The following is a 15296-nucleotide window of genomic DNA, read 5'->3' on the forward strand; positions in this document are numbered from 1 at the left end:
GGTAACCCATCGGTGGCCCCCTAAACTTGGCACGAACTTTCACTTAGGCACCTCAACTGACGGATTTTTATTTTAAACACCTAACATAGGGTCCCTATGTGTCACTTAAACACTTTTTTCACTAACATCTGTAGACCATAGGCGCGTGCAACACAACCCGTTCTACGTGGATTAAGTTACCAATTATATTATGCAAACTGTTATACTTATTTACACGTAATTTTTATTCAAATTATTAGACAAATTAAATCAGATAAAAGGAAAAGGAAAATCGATTCATCTTTCCACAAAGTTCTTTTAACTTCCTTCGTACGTTTATCCTTTTCTCCTTCTTTTCCGATGAAAACCATAGGTCAATGACTCTTCCTTCGCATGTATTGCATTGTTTTTCCTTCAATTTTTATTGTTAGTAATAACCATTGTTGTATTTTGTGTCAACATTTGTTGGTTTAAGGTTGTATTGACGAGGTATCGGACTGTACGACGTGAAGTTGACGAGGTATTGCGCTGTCACCATTTTGTTTTTCACCTCTGTTTTTTCGTTGTAGAAGGTGTATATTTGTTGTTGATTCTGCTTTATTTTCATTTTTAATCTAGGTTATGGTGTTAGTAGTGCTGATAAAGTAAGCGGCTTTTTGGGCATTTCCTTCTGTTGGGGGTGGGTCTCCTTGTTGGGATATGGACAACTATATTTTAACATGTTTTCATCATGGGACAGGTGTTGTTTCTAACCCTAAACGTACTTACCAACGAGAAGTAGATGTATATGGTGTCGCCGTAGATAACGACTATTTTAGTCTTGTCGAGTTTTTTCCTACACTAAAGAACTTGGGTACACAAATGTTAAGGCATTTTACTGTGAAGATGGTGATGAATTAGTTCAAGTTACTTCTAATACTCAACTGTTAGAATTTGTGCAAGACTTGGTAGATAGTGATGAGTTTCATGTGTATGTGGTCCATGAAGTTGATGAATTAGAAAAAGAATTACATGCTCCCTGTTCTCTTTTACCATGGTCTGACACTGTTGATGAATCTGTGAGTATTAATGCTAAGGGGAGTGTGGATAATGATTCAAATTTGAATGGAGATCATATAAATCATAAGGAAGCTGAATCAGATCTGCTTAGTAGTGATTCAGATATAGATGATATTCCAGATGAAGATGATTCAGATCTTGATGAAGAACTGAGATCCCTTAGGGTTGAAAGGAAAAACAAAAGAAATCCTAATCTTAGGAAGAAAAAAGATAGGAAGACAAAAACAGTAACTGAAGAAGTGTCAATAAGTGAGGCAGGTGTAGTTAGAGGCTTTGAAGATATTGGAGTAAATAAGAAGGATAAAAATGTTGGCACATTGGGAGGGGATGAGAAGTACATTGATAGCTCAGAATGTGATAGTGATGATAGCACTGATATCCTAGATGCAGAAGTTGTTAGAGGTGTTGTTCTACCAGGCAGAAGAAAGAGCAAAAAGTTCAGGTATGATGATGAGTGTTGCTATTTTTGAACTTAGAATGATTTTTGAGAATGCTAAGGAATTTAGAAATGCTCTAGCTAAATATGCTGTTGAAAAAAATTATCATATTAAGTTAAGGCCTAATGAAGCTCATAGAGTGAGAGCTAAATGTAAATTTCAAGAAAAATGCAAATGGTTGTGCTATGGTGCTATTGATAGGGATTCTGGTAACTTTATGATTAAGAATTACCATCCTATACACAAACATTTACCATCTAATAAGAACAAAATGTGTACAACTAAGTTCCTAGCAAACAGATTCAAGGATGAAATAACTAAACAACCATCTTTGAGGATTTGAGAAATACAAGAATTGTGCAGGGAGGAGCTAGGACTGCATGTGGGTAGAAAAATTTGTTACAAGGCAAAAATGATGATTCTTAGAGAAAACATGGGTGGTTGGAATATGAAATTTGCAAGGTTATGTGATTATGCTGAAGTTATAAAACAAACCAATCCTGGTAGTTCTGTTTGGGTAAGAATGGATAGGGAAACTGTACCGGGAAAAAATTTGCTTGTGTACTTCTATGTATGCTTGGATGCATTGAAGAAGGGGTGGAAGGAAGGATGTAGAAGAATAGTAGGATTTGATGGATGTTTCCTAAAGGGAGCTTGTAAGGGTGAACTTTTTGTAGCAGTTGGCAGGAATGGAAACAATCAGGTGTTTCCTATAGTTTGGGCAGTTGTGGACTAGGAGACTAAACATAGTTGGAGCTTCTTTATCAACTACTTGAAAGATGACTTGCAGTTAGATACTGGACAGGGTCTTACTGTAATGTCAGATATGCAGAAGGTAATTAATTGTCTATTACTTTGATTATTGTAGATTTATAAAATATGTTTTCTTTCTTGAATTGTATTTAATTGTATTTGTAGGGTCTTCAAGGAGCTGTTGCTAAACTGCTGCCAAATGTTGAAGTTAGAATGTGCTCTAGACACATCTGGTCTAACTGGAGTATAATATGGAAGGGAGAGGAAAGGAGAAAACAATTTTGTAGATGTTCGAAGGCAACTTTGAAGTGAAGTACAATGAGGAGCTGTACAAAATGAGCAAATTTGGTAATAAAAACATTAATGAAGATCTATTACATTATCCAAGAGTGTCATGGGTTAGAGCTTTCTTTTAGGACCACTCCAAATGTGATGCAGTTGAAAATAACATGTATGAAACCTTTAACTCATGGATATTATCTTGTAGACACAAATCTATAATAACCATGTTAGAGAAAATTAGGAGAAAATTAATGACTAGAACTGTAGATATGGTTAAGTTTGCTGACACCTGGATATGTGATATTGCACCTATGGCTAGACTTATGTTAGAGGAGAATAAAGAAAAGTCTAGGGCATGCAAGGTGCTTTGGAATGCTGATGTTGGGTTTGAGGTTGGAGAAGGGCAGTATAGGCATACAATCAACTTGACTAATAGAGTTTGTAGTTGTAGAACTTGGCAGTTGAGAGGCATTCCATGCCAACATGCTATTTCTGCATTATACCACATAGGACAGGAACCTGAAGCACTTGTGGAGCATTGGTATAGGAAGGATACCTTCTTAAAGGCTTATAGTCATTTCATTCAACCAATTCCAAATATGAAGATGTGGCCTGAAACTAACAATCCAAGGATTGAGCCTCCTGAGCCTAAACAAATGCATGGTAAGTCTCCAAGAAATAGAAGAAAGAGTAAAGATGAACCAAGAAAGAAGTATGAAAAGATGTCCAAACAAGGGGTGAAAATTACTTGTTCTAGTGTTAACAACCAGGCCACAACAAGAAATATTGCAAGGTAAAATAATTTATTATTTGTTTGTGCATTTTTAGAAGTCTTATTGGATATTATGAACATACTTTTATGTTTTATATTTAGGTTGGTGTCCATACTTCACAACCAGCTAGCCATAATTCACACTTCACTGCTGGTCAAAGTTCACAAGGAAGTAGCCACCCTGAACAAATAAGCTCCTATCAACCTGGACCAACAACATCAAACAATCGTGCTTCTTCAACAACAGTTTGTGGTGATACTAGTAGAGTTAAAAGGGCAAGGGAAACTACAAAAAAAAGTCAAACACCACCGGTTGGGGATACAAGAATTTATGTTACAAGAGGAATAACAAGTCAACTACCTCCAAGGACAAGACAAACTGCTGGACAAAAAAGAGAAAATGTTGGAACTGGAAAAGATTATGCAAGAGGGGGACCAAAGAGGCAAACTAAAGGTGGAGCAAGTAATGTTGGATTTGGTATTTACACAAGTGCAAGTGGAACCCAAATACTAAACGTAAGTGTGTCACTAATTGTCTCTTAAATGAATGAAAAATTATATATTAATTTTGATTTGTTCTTCAAAAAACAGCATGGGACTTCAAGTCAAAGAATTCTACCAACAGGTTCAAGTTACAAGGATGCAAGTATAACGGGTATAGACAATGGCTTTAAGCCTAGATGCTTAAGATGGAAAAACAAGGATGATGTCACCACTTCCCAATTGCAGCAAATGGCAAACAAAAAGAAGAAGTAACACCAATTGTCGTATGTTTTTGGAGTATGCTAGCTTTATTTTGGTACTAGTAAACACTTTTGTGAAGGTTGTATGTAACTTTTGTTTGCGCTAGCTTTATTTTGGGATCTTATTTTGGTACACTTTTTTGGGTTGTATCCTTGAATATTATGTAGCTTAATGCTAACTTTTAGCTCATTATGGAGCATTCAATATAACTGTCTATGTATTGTGTAATTTGGATGTTACATTGTGACAAAAGTGATAATTGTTTATAGCCTGTGCATTTTCTTTTGATACTACTATAATAACAAGATCAAAATACTAATAGAACTTAGAATTTCATTGGATCCAAAAAGACAATTACATCAAAAATTTACAGCAACAACAACATCTAAAGTACTACTACATCGAACACCGTTTGACTCATTAAAATAGTACTAGATCGAACACCTCAAGAACACTAACAATTAGGCTTCAATTTCCATATTCCAAACATAAGCAACCCAGTAGTAACGACACCAACAATAAATATATTTCGTGCTCGCTTTAACTTTTCATCAGAAGCATTGACTTTCTTCAACAATCCCCACATTACCTTGTTTGCTTGTGGAGGGTGTCGATCTTCGTACCAAAGAAAATAGTCACGACCACCCATTTTCTATAAAACCAAACAAACAGAATTAGACGTAAACGAATTAATCGTCTAATTGACCTGAAAAATGTAAGGGAAACAAGACTTTTACCTTTGAAATTCTACCAGTCAAAAACCTTCGCCCTAGATTTAATTGGGTCCATGAAGTCTTTAATAATGCGTCATTACCACACCTACAATATCGACCTTCATCCATAGATGCCATGGAAGAATTGGAGAAGCTTGACATGAAAGGCTGAAGAAGAGAGAAATTGGGGTTTAAATTAGGGTATAATTGGAATAACATCAATATAAATAAATGATGTGGAGTAATATTACCGTTGGGGACTCTACATCAGACAAAAATTTCATGTTTACGCGCCTAGCATCAGTGAAATTCACGCGGCACTCCAACAGTGCAAAAAGTGTTTAAGTGACACATAGGGATCCTACGTTAGGTGTTTAAAATGAAAATCCACCAGTTGAGGTGCCCAAGTGAAAGTTCGTGCCAAGTTTAGGGGGCCACCGATGGGTTACGCCGAAGTTCACACGCAACAAAAGGGATTTAAAATGCTTAGTTTCACTGAGTTTAAGGGTTCAATTGACAATGATCAAGTAGAATGATCCAGAATACAAACTCATACAAGTACAAGGGTCTATCAAACTATTCCGCCTTAGTAGTTTAATCATGAAAATAGTATAAAAAATAATTTATTGGTGTAATTTTTTTGAATGATGAATATGAGTGAGTGATTTTATTAGAACTAAGTTAAGTAATTTTTTTAATACAAAAATAATCATTCTTTGAGAAAGCTTTCTCTATCTTGTGTAACTTGAGACAACAACATGCTACAAACTCTACTCACTAGTTGTCTCTTGATCCTCAATTTAATCATTCACCATTGTCCTGGGTGAAAAAAGTTTGAGGTGCGGAATCATCAAAAGATTAGGTCACTTAGCTTTAAGATAAATAGTGAATGAACACTTATCGTATTCTAGTTATTCTTTGGAAAAATTGGATATCAATTGTTGAATATCAAAATCTGAAATCTTTAGAGTTATCATTAATAAGATATCTTGTGGATTTATTGAGTGTCTCATCTCTGGATCTCACTTGCTTGAGATTATGATATTAGTTAGCATTTGCAGGAGTGAATCCTTAAAGGTCTTAGAATGACAACTCCATAACAAAGCATCCACAAATATTGATAATATGATTATATCCTTCATTGATTGATTAATGTATATGAAGAATTCGAGTTATTCTACTTCTCATGGAAGCAAGCCTCAGCTTAGTCAATTAAAAGAAGTAAAAGCCTACAAACAAATTTGATAGAGAGAATGAGAGCTGGTTTTTTATTAGATTGGTGATGCTATTTACCCTATTGCAAATCAAATGCACTTATTCATTTATAAGGTTCATTAGTAGTCTTGATTATTTATGCTTAAATCTTTAGTGTAAACAATTACTTATTGATTAACTTGAAGAATGTCGAAACTCCATTGTAATGTTGGCATTGACAAAACAGGATTTACAGATACAAGTTAACCACTAAATTAAAATACATTTTATTAAAAGCGGAAGTCCAATATTAGAGTTCATACAATAATAGCAATCTTTAAACATACACTACATTTAACATAACCATAGCAAGATAAATCTTCTTTTAAATAAAAGATACAATACAATACAGGGTTTATCATGACCAACTTTTGAACTTTTTTAACTGGAAACTTTCCAACTGCTACTGTTCTTTCCACTCACTTGACATGCTTGGCAAACCAGTTCAGCATATCCTGATGAGCTTCTTCGGCACTCTGCACAGCCTTCTTGTCCTCCACGTTGTATCGCACAGTCCACCCATGGGCAACACCAGGATATATTTTCACAAAGCTGTCCACCTTTTTTTTACAAACGGCAACAAAAGAAAAGGAAAGGATAAATCAAGAAATTTGTAACGCGCTCTAAGAAATTCACTGAAGCAGGTATCCACTTATCTCAATACATCCACCTGATAAACAGGAGTGTACTATTTCACAGATAGTCGTCTTTCTAAAATTAAGACATTTTCAAACATAGGGATGATCGCGTACCTCAGGTTTTGATGATAAAATCTCCTTAAACTGCATAATAAGCTCAGGAGGAGTTGGACGATCTAACTCAGCTCCTAAAATAGCTATTGGTGCCTTCACCTCTGCGAATAGATACATCATCAGCTCCATTAGCGAGAGGGAAAAAGTTGAGATAAAAAAGTAAACAGGAAGAATCTAAAAGAAAATGATGCAGTTCGATCCAATCACGAATGGTTCTGGTAAAAAAAAACTGTACCCGTAAAATCATCCACAGAGACAAATGATGGGTGCAATAGCACTGCAGCTTGAATATTCGCAGAAGTAGCTAATTGTACAACCACCTTTCCTATTAAGAAAACAGAAGGTCGGAATCTCAAACAACTACAATAACTCGATACATCGTAGGGGGGCAAGGGATGAATAATCCTTAAAAAGAAAGTTGAACAACTTACCACCCCAGCAAAAACCTGCTGCTCCAATTGCAGATATGCCTTTATCTTTTAAAGCTGCAATAACATGCTTTGCATCTTCAAATCCTTTATCCTAACAGAACAAAGGAAAAAAATGGATGTCATGGCGGTGAGCTTGATAATATTAATGCTGCACAATGACATTCCCAAGCCTGATCAAGTTAATGGATGAAAAACTCTGAGAATGATGATGTTGCCTCCTTTTATTCGTGATGCATATCTATGGAAATATTACAAAAGAAGAAAAAAATCAGAAGGCATACTGTTCCATGTGATTCTAACCAGACTTGTATAGTCCGCTCCTTATTTTCAGAATTGTAAGGATCCCCATAAAAAAAATCAGGAACCACCACATAGTAACCATCAGCTGCAACTTTGTCAGCAAGCTTCCTACAAAACAGCAGTTAAATTTCGGAATCAGCACAAGATAAAAGAGAAACTTCTTGCAGCTTAATTACTGGACAAAAATGCAAAGAACAATCATCCCAACTTCTTCCATTGAAATATAAGGAAATACAAAGATAAGATCAGTGGATCGCCTGAAATCTGTAAATCAGACTTTCTTCTATAAACGTAAAATTTGTAATTCAAACTCCTCTCTCTCGATCGATTTCTCTGTTGTTCCTTGTACCTTGATTATTGTATTGTAGTTTCTATCTGTTGTTTTTTGTTATTATGTGATGTTTCTTATACTTCCGTTACTTCTTTTTCTGGGTTTTTTCCTCGAGCCGAGGGTCTTTCGGAAACAGTCTCTCTACCTCTAAGGTAGGAGTAAGGTCTGCGTACACTCGACGCTCCCAGACCCCATTTTATGTGACTAGACTAGGTATGTTGTTTATTGTTGTAGTTGTATATGATACTATTTTATCTAAGAAAGCAAGAAATGAAGTTGTTGACATCAGAGAAGCATCCAAGAGCATACATATGGTGCAAACATTAGTACAGAAATATATGAAAAAATAACAATAGTGAAGTGGAAAAGAAAAAGTAATTCTAAAAGGTACTATTAGACAACTCCAAGCTGAACTTGAGAAGCAGTGCATACCTCAGATTTGGTGCTTCATAACCTGTAAAGCATTCATAACATTAAGAGATTGTCTTGGACATAAATAATAACAGTAATCCTTATACCATTATATGCTTCTTTCGGCTCAAAGAGAGATGTTTAACATTACCAAGGGTCAAAATATCTAATTTCCACTCTAAAATACTACGTTCGAAATGAAATTTACATGTTTAGATCCTACACAGAGAGTACACTAGCTCTAAAAATTTAGAATTGAAACATTTGTAGCTACTGAAAGATCCACTTAACTTCCAAAATAACAAACGACTCATATACTGAGACGATAGAACTCATAGAAGTAGTACTGGAAAAGGATGTGGGGAGTTCTTTCCTTCTCCCGCACACATCAATTTGTCCCAATGTTTTTTTCAAAAATAAGTTATTTCTGGTGTTTGATGATAGGAAAAAGGTAGAACTACCCCTAGACTATGACCGAAATTGCAGAGACACATTTTAACTAAACTAAGATTCTATTACCCTAAACCTATTTTTTGTAATTTTGTGCACCTTTTGGCTTACGTGGCATCCAAATATCTCTCACGCGTCTCAATTGTGTGAAGTCACGAAGTGTGCCACGTAAGATAAAAGGTTTACAAAATTATAAAAAAAAATAAGTTCAACGGTAATAGGACATTAGTTTAGTTAAGGTGTGCATCTCAAATTTCGGTCATAGTTTAGGGAGTATTTGTGTCTTATCCCTTGATTGTAACAACAACAACAACATACCCATGGGAAATGTAATCCCACTAAGTGAAGTCTTGGAGGGGTAGTATGTATACCAACCTTACCCCTACCGTAGAGAGGTTGTTTCTGATACACCATATCCCGATATTGCCAGAACATATTCACAAACGAACCATTTTTACATCAAATGGGGGGAAATTACTTCCTCACTTTTGAACAAAGATGAGCTCCTAACGCCGAAGTTTGCTTTACTAACTAACACACAAAAGATCATTTCCCTACAAAACAACAATATACCACTGTTCCGTTGAACATTTACACATTATTATCTCACAAAGCACTACCCAATTAGCTTTTATCACAATCCAACCAAATACTTTCAAAAACAAAAGTTGTGTTTTTTCAAAAGATTTGTCTTCCGGGTGCCAAATTGATGAATAAAGAGAGCAAATTGAGCAGAACCCAGATACCCAAATTCATAGAAGAGAAAAGGGTTAAAAGGTTAAGTACCAAAAATGTCAGAGATGAGGAGGATGGCTTTTTTGGAATCGGAAGAACCAGAGACGTAGGTTTTGAGTCCTCCAAGTTCAAAAACAGATCCATAGCCACTGCTTGAGCTCAAAGCTGGTGGATTCTCACAGCACTGTGTCCCTGCCATGTTTTGCTATACAGTAAGAAAGTGCCTTCCCTTCACAATCACTGATGAATTCATAGACGATTTTTACAAAGTCACAATCACTGATGAATATATTCACAAAAGACTTTTACAAAGTCACAACCAAAAATTGAATTTTTTGCTGTGGTGGTGGGGTTTTGAACTTTTAATAAGCGGATGGGCAATAAATTGTGTCGGGCCGGTATCTAGGAGTAAGCATGGTATGATATATAAAAATCTTGATATTGTAATTTTTTATATTTGGTATCTAAAGTATTAGATTATTATCATATCAAATTAGTTTGGTATAGTTTGATATATTTAATTTTAATTTTGATATTTTGTGATATGATATTTGGTAATCATAATTTGTTTAATCTTGACTTGCATATATTTATAAGTCTACATACAAATTACAATTCATTTAGCAAATAAGTTTGAACCATTCTCTTAGTCCTTTAGTAAGTATTTTTGTAAGACTAATACGATGATCAACATAAATATAAAATTCAAAAGCACAAGTCTCAATCATATTAGATCAACTATTTTTGTTAAATAATTTTATAAAAAGAACATTTTAATAACAATCAAGTAGTCATAGATGCAAAATCATAGTTTAGGTGTGAAATTCACAATCTTAATAGTTTAGATATGAAATTCAAAAAAATGATTTAAATATATTTTCGACACTTATATAGGTTGAGAATGTCTTGAAGAGCAAAACTTAAAAATTGTGTTTATTGTATGTTCTGTATTTTTATTTTTAATGACTATGCATTGCCTTAACAATACTTTTTTTTGAACGAAGAAAATACCTAATAAAGACAATTTCATATATTCAGAAGAATTCAAACTCAAGACCTCATATAGATAAATCCAAAACCTACAATAACGTATGCAAGAGAACTTGAATCCAAAATCTATCATGGATAAATTAGGAGGGTGTTTGAATTGGCTTAAAAAGCTAGTCAAACATATTTTGATTTCTGGAAGTATTTAATAAATATAAAAATAATTTTAAATAAGTCAAAAATGACTTAAAACAAGTTAGTAAGTATTTAGCAAGACTAAGAATAATTTAAAATGAGTTTAAAAATCAAAAGAACATCTCCCCCATCTTTTTATTTTTTAACATAAAAATAATTTAATTTTGACTTTTTTATTTTAACTTAAAAGCTATTTTTTTAAAATCAATTGAGATGGACCCTAAGACCTCTAATCAGATGTTGCAATCAAAAATTGAATTTGGTGGGGTTTTGAATAAAAGATTAGGTGATAATGATGTAGTAATTGTACCTCTGTTAAGAGTGGTAGAAAAGTATCCTTTTAAGTACGTATTCTCAATTATTACAGCTCACAAATTAAAATTAAAATTGATATCATTTAGTTACATATATGTAAGTGATTTTAGAAGGGAGTTTATCTTCTATTTTTACTCTATTATATAGAAGAAAAAATATAGAAGCTTAGAATCAGTTAGTCAATTAAATTGCTTATCCTTTTATTTATTTATATTTAATAATTTTGTTTTAATTAAATTATTTTTTAATATATTATATATTTATAAATTGCTTAAATAACAATATTCTTTTACCCTTCTCCTCTATTTATGATTAATAACTTCTTTTTTTTCAAGTACGTTATGTATTTATACATTACTATAATAATAATATTGGTTTTCAATGTTATATAGAAGCGGACATAGGAGCTTAGGATCAGTCAGTCAAATGATTGATTTGTCCTTTTTCTCTACTTATATTTGGTAACTTCTTCGTTTAATTTATTTATCTTATTTTTCATTTTATTACATTATGTATTTATAAATTACTATTATTATAATATTGTGTTTTCTATTATATAAAAGCGAATAGACAAATTTAGAGTAAAGGATCAAAATTGTCCTTCAGGTTTGAATTAAGAATCAAAGGAAGTCTTGCATTTAAATATGAAGCACTAATAGTCCTCCATGTTTTAATAATTGGTACGCTTTTGATACTCTTGCAAACAGTCATAAAAAATCTAACAGTGTTTTTCTTTACACGTGAAAAAGGTTTCCCGACAAAACTCACTTTTCCTTGTGTCTTCGTTTTTCCTTGTTAAACCAGACTTCTCTTCCATTTTTTCTTCAAATCAAACCCTATAGTCTCAATTTTAGTCTAAATTTCAAGTTGACCATTTTTTGAGGCAACTATGTAGTTAAGGCACAACAATAATAGAGAATCAACTCCTCCATATGGTGAAATATTTTTCAGATCATTGTTATTGGTTTTGAGAATTATCTATTTTACATGAGAAAAGACATAAAGTCACTGCTAAAGTTGTCTCAAATTTTTAGAAAGACACTTTAAGTTTGCAATCGTTCTATTACCCCATTGAACAATTTTGAATAGATATAATTATATCATTTTTCGTTCATCTAACAAGAGAGTGGTGTGCACTCTCTCAAAGAGAGTGAGCACCCTAAAATAACTAATATAATTTTATTTTTGCAAATATTTTGTTATAAAATATATTTTCTTATTATTTTTATTATTTTAACTTTTTTTTCCTTTTTATTTTTCTCTTTCTTTCTTCTTTCTTTTCAAAAATTGATTTTCATCTCCATCCATTGAAACTTCTTACTTTCAATGTCATTTTTACCACAACATTCTTTTTTTTATTACTATTAGTTTAATTCTCTTTAGTTTTAAAATTTTATCTAAATATTTTCTTACATTTCGAACAATTCGATAAACTCATTAGATTTAAAGATGATTAGAAAGTATCATATAGTTTTTTTATTCGATTTCAATTAAGTTCTTTCAATTTTTGAGAAATTAATTGATTACTTTAAAATTATCATTTCTAATTGTGAATATATATGAAAATGAGTAATTGATTATACGTTCAAAATTTTAAATTTTTAAAATTTTAATTTTTTTTTAAAATTTTAATTTTGTCATCAATAATTCAATAAAGTCTAAATAATAGTATGAATTTTATAAAGAATTTGACCGGAACAAAAAAGAAAAGATAAAAAAATAAAAATGAGTTTCAATTTGACATGGAGGGTTGGGAGATGAAGAAAAAAAAGAAAATAAAGGGATGAAAGTGGGAGGTGGAAAATTTAAGGTATATCAAAATGAAAATTCAAAAGTAAGAGAGAGAGAGAGAAATAAAGAAAGAAAAAGATAAAGGAAAAATTTTAAATGAAAAAAAATATAATTTTAATTAAACGTGTCATATAATGATTGAGGTGTGAACTCACTTGCTTGCTAAAATTTGGGGCTGGTCGAAAAATGGTATAATAACATCTGTTCAAAATTATTTAGTGGGGTAATAGAACAGTCGCAACTTTATGAAAATCCGAAACAATTTCAATAGTGACTTTATGTCTTTTTTGAAACAAAAATGTGGTAGTTTGATTATTATATCATTGATCTAGTATGGTTGCTCTTTGTTCTTGTGCATCACTTTCTAGTTGCAATTTTTTCATGAGATGTTGATAAAAAAAACATATTAAAAATTAACACAAATACATTACATATTAAAAATTTGTTCAACTCACAAAAATTTCACTTGTGGCACATAAATTGAAACAAATGGAGTAACATATATTATGTAAAAATTACATTAAGAGCACTATAAATTACAATAATTAATAATATAAAATTATTTTAAAAAAACATATTAATAATTGGTTAACTCTCGAATTTCACATATACAACATAAACTGGGACAAAGAGATTAACATATGTTATTTGAAAATTATATTAGTAAAGGATATTATAAATCACAATAATTAACAACTTAAAATATTTAAAAAGCATATTAAAAATTTGGTTGACTCTCAACGTTTAACATGTGTCGTATAAATTGGATTAAAGTAAGTAATGTTGAAGAAGAAGGAAACTGACGATTGAAATATATGAAAGAAACAGGTCCAACACTTATTGTAGATAACAACAGTCAACTGTATTGGATCTGTTCCTTTGACATGTTCCAATCGTCAGTTTCCTTTTTCTTCAACACTTGCTGCAGACACATTAGTCAGTTGTGTTGGACCTGTTCCTTCGACATGTTCCAACGTCAGCTTCCTATTTCTTCAACACTTCTTCTATATGGTATCAGAGCTTAAAGCTCTTCCGCTCTCTAAGTACTGATCAAAAAAAAAATCACATGTTGCAATGACCCCTTCTACCAAAAATCATGTCAACCTCCTTACTTCACCAAATAATTGTCGCTTGCTCCATTAAACTTAAGACAACAAACTACCTCATAAAGTGGACACTCATATCCCAATTGATTCATATCACAGAGAATGAACCAAGTAAAAGTAGTTGTTCCACTGGACAGACTGCTGGGAAAGTTGTAGCGGTTAAGAAGGAGGCAAAAGATAGTGACATCATTAATGATCGGAAGGAGAAAGATGTGTTTCTAAAGAATTGGATCTCAAACACCTTGACCGAAAAAAGCATGCACATAACTGTGGGCTGCTCAACTGCCAAGGAGATGTGAAAAATCTTTTTTAGAAAAAAATAATAATAACATATATTCAAGCAACAAAAGAAATTAATTTTGTTAGAAGCTTAGATAAGACACCATATCTCATCCTTAATCAATTTGTTGATGCTCTCACATCCTTTGATATAAGGAAAAAGGAAGAAAAAGTGTCATAACAAAATCATAACTTGATATTATCTGCTCAAAAAGGCAGGGGAAGAGGAAACAACAACATCAACATACTGAAGCATTGGCAAAACAACTTTTTTGCTGGGTATTCAAAGTTTCTTTTGCTTGTTATTCAAAGCAAGCTAGGAGTAACCGTTCCTCTACTCACTAGCTTTAGGGGAAGTGTTAAAGAAGAAGGAAACTGACGATTGAAACATGTCAAAGGAATAGGTCCAACACAGTTGACTAACCTATTTACAACAAGTGTTGATGAAGAAGGAAGTTGAGGATTGTAACATGTCGAAGGAACAGGTCCAACGAAGCTGACTGGGATTACAGCACTGTTGAAGAATTAGAGTAGCACTAGGATTAGACTACCTATGTTAATTAAGATTATATTTTGTCTATAATTATATTATGATAGGATTATATTACGACTAGGATTACTATTAGAGTTATAATACAATTATTTATAATTGCATTATTATTATTATTATTATATTAGTGATAGGTATTGTAGTAGGACTCTAAGTATAGTTAACTTAGAACTCTACAATCTTCTCCTATATAAGGAGCTTTTTAACTCAATATTATTTTTATCAATATTACCATTATTGATCAACATATCAATACTACCAATACTGATCAATATATCAATACAATCATTGATCGCTCTAATCCTAGATGTGTGATTTCTACATAGAATTCTACAAGTAACATGTATTATCTAAAAATGACATAAAAAGTACTGCAAATCACATTAATTGACAACTTAAAATAATTAAAATTATATAAAAATTTATTAACTCTTTTAATTCTATATATACCACATAATTGAAATAATATATATGTAACGACCTGTTTAGTCGTTTTGAGCAGTAGAGTTTATTTCTGGTAATAACTGTCTGGGTCGACGGATCCCACGATGGACCGTCATGGGCACGACGGACCGTCGAGGGGGTCTTGTTCCAAAACACTTAGATTCTGAAAATTGGATACTGAGATCGACTCTCTGAACTTCACGACGGAATGGCAGGACGGACCGTC

The 15296-nt window shown here is 32.6% G+C and overlaps 2 protein-coding genes across 2 annotated transcripts; both read right to left on the reverse strand.

Annotated features, from left to right (window-relative positions):
- Positions 1-4480: 4480 nt before the first annotated feature.
- On the reverse strand, positions 4481-5023 carry LOC107030380. The gene is made up of 3 exons (XM_015231676.1): positions 4991-5023; positions 4764-4907; positions 4481-4678 (listed from the first exon to the last, which is right to left on the reverse strand). Exons 1-3 carry the CDS (start codon positions 5021-5023, stop codon positions 4481-4483), a joined length of 375 nt encoding a protein of 124 aa, XP_015087162.1.
- Positions 5024-6196: 1173 nt separating this feature from the next.
- On the reverse strand, positions 6197-9792 carry LOC107031784 (endo-1,3;1,4-beta-D-glucanase-like). The gene is made up of 7 exons (XM_015233256.2): positions 9455-9792; positions 8240-8261; positions 7458-7584; positions 7177-7267; positions 6981-7070; positions 6746-6846; positions 6197-6553 (listed from the first exon to the last, which is right to left on the reverse strand). Exons 1-7 carry the CDS (start codon positions 9600-9602, stop codon positions 6413-6415), a joined length of 720 nt encoding a protein of 239 aa, XP_015088742.1. The 5' UTR covers positions 9603-9792; the 3' UTR covers positions 6197-6412.
- Between the last annotated feature and the right edge of the window lie 5504 nt (positions 9793-15296).

The sequence above is a fragment of the Solanum pennellii genome, chromosome 9 (genome assembly GCF_001406875.1).
Source record: "Solanum pennellii chromosome 9, SPENNV200".
NCBI lineage: Eukaryota > Viridiplantae > Streptophyta > Magnoliopsida > Solanales > Solanaceae > Solanum > Solanum pennellii.

Coding starts and splice junctions, on each gene's coding strand:
- LOC107030380 (XM_015231676.1), bottom strand. CDS start 5,023: ATGAAATTTTTGTCTGATGTAGAGTCCCCAACG. Junction 4,908..4,990: donor CTGATGTAGAGTCCCCAACG/GTAATATTACTC, acceptor TCTCTTCTTCAG/CCTTTCATGTCAAGCTTCTC. Junction 4,679..4,763: donor TGACTGGTAGAATTTCAAAG/GTAAAAGTCTTG, acceptor TTGGTTTTATAG/AAAATGGGTGGTCGTGACTA.
- LOC107031784 (XM_015233256.2), bottom strand. CDS start 9,602: ATGGCAGGGACACAGTGCTGTGAGAATCCACCAGCTTTGAGCTCAAGC. Junction 8,262..9,454: donor CCTCATCTCTGACATTTTTG/GTACTTAACCTT, acceptor AATGCTTTACAG/GTTATGAAGCACCAAATCTG. Junction 6,847..6,980: donor CTCTGTGGATGATTTTACGG/GTACAGTTTTTT, acceptor ATCTATTCGCAG/AGGTGAAGGCACCAATAGCT.